A 5,626-nucleotide genomic window follows, 5' to 3' on the forward strand; every position below is an offset into this window, starting at 1 on the left:
GTAGATAAATCTTGGGCAAAGACCAATTGTTCTCAGATAAACCTTGCCTAGACATATATTTCTTGATCTGGTATGTATAATTTGCAAGTAGGTTGTTGGACTAATATGATCCTGTTTTTTTTTTTTAACTAGCTAGGCATTATTTATCTCTCTTATTGTCCAACCCATCCACCATGGTTTCCCCATTTTCCCCATTTCTCCCTTACTAATACCCTTCTCCTATGGTCCCACCTCTCTTGAGCTCCTTCTATCCCTTTATCACCTAGGTTCCTTCCCTTCCCTCCCCCCTCCCTTAAACTATCCCAATTTTTATCCATATCTCCCTTATTAAGTCCTGTTTCCTACTGTTTTTCTCTTTCAGGTTCTTTCTTTTCCTTTACCTCTCTGTTTCCTTTCCATTATCCTGGTTCCTGTAGTCATGTCTGGATACATACTCACGAGCTAAATGTAAAATTTATAATTTTATTTTTCATAGCTAATTTTACTTTGACACCAAACTTTAAATATATTCACTGTACATTAAAATAGTCCTCCTATTTAGGAAACAAACCAAAGACTCAAGTGAACACCAAGGCATCTATAGACTAAGTTGTATTTTTTTGTTTCTTATTTCCTCATAGGCCAACCGAGCAATAAGTACCATTGGATTGGTGGTGGCTGCTTCACATTTCTGGGCATGTTTCCAAAAAGACAAAGAACAAAATACTGTTAACAACCTATTGAAGAGATATTGAAAATGAAGGAATTTTGAGGAGGAAGAAAGTCCTGGGATGAATACTTATTTTGAATGCACTATTATTGTTGCAGATCCCCATGATGGATGGTAGACTCTAATAAATTGCTTGCTGATTTCATCTTATCATTGAGCCGGGAAAATTTTTCCCCCACTAGTATAGATTTGCAATGGCAGCTGGAACAAAAAGCAGTTGCCTTTTGATTGAGCCAGCAGAGGATCTTAGCAAAACCAGCATCACTTTTAATCTTCTACTATAAATATTGTTTTCCTTTTCCCTAAGGACCACTATTTTGCCAGAGATGTAGAGAACCATTTACATATGCTTTTGAAAGATGATTGTTAGGGTTGACATCAAAATTCATATTCGTTTTCTTGACATAAAAAAAAGGAAAGTGGCTATTTGCTTAGGCAGCTTAAGGATTTTTGATCAACAGAGCATCTGAGGGTATACCCCCCTCTTGCTGCATCTGTGCAGGTGTGGGTAGGTAGGGAGAGGATGAGAGGGACATTGTGCTCCTCAGCGATGTGCATGTGGAGGTCAGGGACAGCCTCGATGTCAGCCCATGCTTTCCACTTGTTTAAAGCAGAGACTACTCTGCTTCACCGCTTGTGCCAGGATAACTGGACTATGAGATAACAGACTCTCCTGTCACTGTTGCCCATCTCACTGTAGGAGCTCTGGGATTACAGACATGCATGGCAAAATCTGGCCTTTTGTGGGTCCTGGGGATCTGAAATCCTCATGCTTGTGTGGCAAGCACCTTACCCACTGAGTCATCTCCCCAGCCCTAGGGAGTTTTTTACTCTACATTCCGATCCAGTGAGTCCCTGGAATCTGTTTGCTTGTCAGGACTGAGTGATGGGCAATGAGCTGTATTTCTACTGAGATGCATAGCTTTAAGTTTCTATAGTAGCTTAGTGGTTTGACCTTTGAACCTTGGCAAGAGATCATTAAATATTGACGTAAAGTGCTATGTTTAGAAAATAACATTCCTGCATTACTGTTTGACATTTTTGTAAGTTAAGGAATGTCAAGATTTTATTCTTTCATTTTATTGATTATGAATTGAATTAAACTACTTTAAATGCCATTCCTGTTGGTGGCAGCTGGCCAGTAAAGATGGCACGCAAGTGTCTGTGCACTAAGATTACATAGGACACGGTTACACCACCCCATAAACCAGAGATCTAGACTGGCATCTTTCTCGTATCATTATCAAAAGTGCATCATTCAATAAAGATCAGTAAACATGGGGTAGAATGCAATGAAATACAGTAAAGCAACTAAACGCAGGACTCGAGGAAGCCTCATACCTATTAAACTGAATTAGATTTTATCCCAGGGCTGTAAATACTCTATAGGCTAATTGGGGTGTTAACAGTAAAGATAATGGAGGGAGTTTGTGCTGCCATCCCAGCCAGCAGAGACCCTATAGCTCATCCTTCTTTTCCTTATCGTGCCATTCTCTTCCTAATACTGCCAACTCTGTCTCCAGATGATACCCACACTCACTTCTCCTCCCTTGTTTAACTCTTCTGGAAAAGCATGAGATCACTTTTATTCTGAGTTCAGGTCTCTTATTCCTGAATAGTCAGTTATAGTCACCAATGAGCAGTTTTCCAGAATCTTCCTATTGAGACCAGCAGCAGCTTGTACCACTTTCCCCTGGTATTCCCACTTCTCAAAAAAAGGATGCCTACAGAAGGAAAATCAACTTACAGCAGGACATTTGGCTTCAGCAGAACTGCAACATGGATCAGGGAGAAGTAGTGGAATTCAGGATCAAGAGCCTCCCAGGGCCTCATGTCAAACATTTCTAGAGACCCCTGACGTTTCCTCGACAGGATATCTTCAGTGGTCAGCTTGATATACTTGGGTGGAGAAAACCTGAATTGTGCTTCCATTGGATTGACCTGGAGCCATGTCTGTGGAGCATTTTCTTGATTGATGAGTGATGTGGGAGGGCCCAGCCCACTGTGGGTGATGCCACACCTGGGCAGGGGGTGCTGCGTTGTATAAGAAAACAGGCTGAGCACAGGCCAGGGGAGCAAGCAAGTAAGCAGTGTACCCTCATGGTCCGTGTGCCAACTCCTACCTCCAGGTTCCTTTCCTGGGGTCCTACCCCAGCTCCTCTCAATGATGAATAGTAAGCTACACAACAAAATAAACCCTTAAAGTTTTTCAGTGTTTTTGCCACAGCATGATCATGAAGTATTGCTGTGTCAGACCTGACCATTATGTATGGAAGTTTTGGGAACTTTTGACGGGAAAATTGCTTGAAGCTCAGTAGCTGTTCTGTAGGAACTTGAAAGATAATGCTGAAAGAGCTGTAGACAATGGAGGCCTGGCTTATGAAGCTTCAAAAGGAAGCAAAGATTATCAGGGATGTTTGTATGATATTTTGAATTGAAAGTCTATGGTTTCTGAATCAGCTGTGATTAAGAAGATACCAGAACCACTCAAGTGAAACCTTTGCTTTACTGGGACAACTGATGCTGGTTAGCTAGGGCTGAAAAATCAGCTGTAAGTAACAAGAGACCAGCATCACTGTGGCAAAATCTTCTGGGAAGTATTTCCTCAGGGTCAGCACAGAAGCTGTGGTCCAGAGGGAGCCTGAGCCTTGATCTCAAGCTGGAAGCAGTACTTGGTAATGTGTAGGAAATTTCCTATATGGTTCTGGCATTGGAAGTGTGAAAGGGTCATGGAGACAATATGAGGCCTTGCATACTGAGAGGTTAGGAGAGCCCATTGGCGAAGGTGCAGCCTCAGTTTCAGTAGAGACCCCAACATACTGGAAAGGCCAAGACCATAGGAAGACCACCAAGAGCAGCAGCAGGTATGGAGTTGGCCTGAGAATACAAGATAAGCTATGTGTGCTGTGGACATCAGAACTAGAGAAGTGAAGCTGTCCAAGCCCTTTGGAGCCCAGAAGATCATGAGTGAATCCCAGATGTCCAGCTTTGAGCTACTTTGCTGGACATTGGTTTTGCTTAAATGTGTCTGATTCTCCCCTTTTGATGTAAGACAGGATTTAACTTGTTTTGGATTTTATAGGAGCCCACAGTTAAGAGACTTTTTAAATAGACTTTGAGCTTTTTAAACTGTTTGATTTTTTTAAGGACTGTGGGGCTTTTAAAGTTGTACTATTTTATGTTGTAATGTTTATATTAATATGAGATCTTGGGGATAAGAGATGGAAAGATTGTGGTTTAATAGTGATGTGTTTGTGTGTCAAATTGACAAGGAGTCAATTGTGTTAGATAGCTTCAGTTGTCAACTTGATACACCTGGGTGGAGGGACCCTCAGCTGAGTAATTTCCTCTGTTAGATTGTCCTGTGACCATGTCTGTGGCACATTTTCTTGATTCATGAGTGATGTGGGAGGGCCCAACCTACTGTGGGCAGTGCCACCCTGGGCAGGTGGTCCCATGTTGTATCAGAAAGTAGGTTGAGCAGATGCCAGGGGAGCAAGCCAGTAAGCAGTGTACCTCCATGATCTGTACTTCAGTTCCTGTCCTGGCTCCCTTCCATGATGAACTGTAAGAGTCAGATGAAATAAACCCTTTCCTCCCCAAACTGGTTTCGGTCAGGGTTTTTATCACAGCAACAGAAAGTAACTAAAATATCTTTATTCCAGAAGATAGTAACAGCTTTAAAAGAAAACATCAGAAATGTACTTTTAAATTCACGGATTCATTTTCTCATCTGTAGTATGAGGCTTCAGCAGTCTCATCTTGCCTTAAAAATGTTCCTATAGATAATCACTAGCATCTGATTAATTCAACCTGTTCTTCTATAAGATATTTTTCCCAATACTATGAAACTTTCTCTGAACATATTTTAATCAGTCAGTAATGGAGTTCAACTCTGTCGTGTTCCAAATAAAAGAAATGTAAAATAAAGACCATATGCATCAGATAGCACATTGTTGCTAACACTGAGAAATAAAAGCCTATACTTTTATTGAACTTTCTACACACACCACACACACACACACACACACACACACACACAAATAAACTATGCTTTCTAAATGTCATACTGTATCAACTGAATCTTTTCATTCTAAAAGTCAAGTTGCTGAATGGAAATGTCAACTCAAGGAATCCGAGCTACTATACTTTTTTAGGTTGCTATTCATTTCTTAATGACAAACTAAAAAACTATTTTTAAAGATTTATTTTTTATAGGCATACATGTCTGTGTGTGTATGTACCCGTGTGTGGGTGTCTGTGGAAGCCAGAGGAAGGCATCGGATCCCTTAGAACTAGAGTTACAGGCAGTTGTGAGCCACTTGAGGTGAATGCCGGGACCCAAACTTCTCTGTGAAAACAACAAATGATCATAACTACTGAGTATCTCCCACCCAAATCCTGCCTTTTAAAACTCCATCTTATTATTTTTGATGGCCACTGTCTCTTTGCTGTCATTAAATATCTGACATTAAAATTTCTAGACATGGGCTAGAGAGATGGCTTAGTGGTTAAGAACACTGACTGCTCTTGCAGAGGTCCCGGGTTCGATTCCCAGCACCCACATGGCAACTACAAACTGTCCTTAACTCCAGTTCCGGGGATATCCAAAGCCCTCTTGCACGACATGGGTGCACTCACATACATGCAGGCAATACACTCATACACATAAAATAAAAATAATAAAATATAGCCAGGCGTGGTGGCACACTCCTTTAATCCCAGCACTCGGGAGGCAGAGGCACATGGATCTGTGTGAGTTCAAGGCCGGCCTGGTCTACATAGTGAGTTCCAGGACAGCTGGAGCTACAGGGAGACCCTATCTCATAAAGGACCAAAAAAAATTAATAATAATAATAAATAGTAGTATGGCCTTAAACACCCAAAAGGAAAGTATAACCAAAGATTAAAGGGCCA

At 41.3% G+C, this 5,626-nt stretch overlaps 1 protein-coding gene across 1 annotated transcript in view; it reads left to right on the forward strand.

Annotated features, from left to right (window-relative positions):
- Positions 1-712, forward strand: part of Plaat1 (phospholipase A and acyltransferase 1) — a 13,635-nt gene extending 12,923 nt beyond the window's left edge. Inside the window, 2 exon segments of the mRNA XM_008839043.1 lie at positions 621-657; positions 660-712. Of these exon segments, the coding sequence (XP_008837265.1) occupies positions 621-657; positions 660-712 (90 nt within the window).
- The last annotated feature ends 4,914 nt before the right edge of the window (positions 713-5,626 follow it).

Source organism: Nannospalax galili, unplaced genomic scaffold (assembly GCF_000622305.1).
Source record: "Nannospalax galili isolate Female #2095 unplaced genomic scaffold, S.galili_v1.0 scaffold599, whole genome shotgun sequence".
Taxonomy (NCBI): domain Eukaryota; kingdom Metazoa; phylum Chordata; class Mammalia; order Rodentia; family Spalacidae; genus Nannospalax; species Nannospalax galili.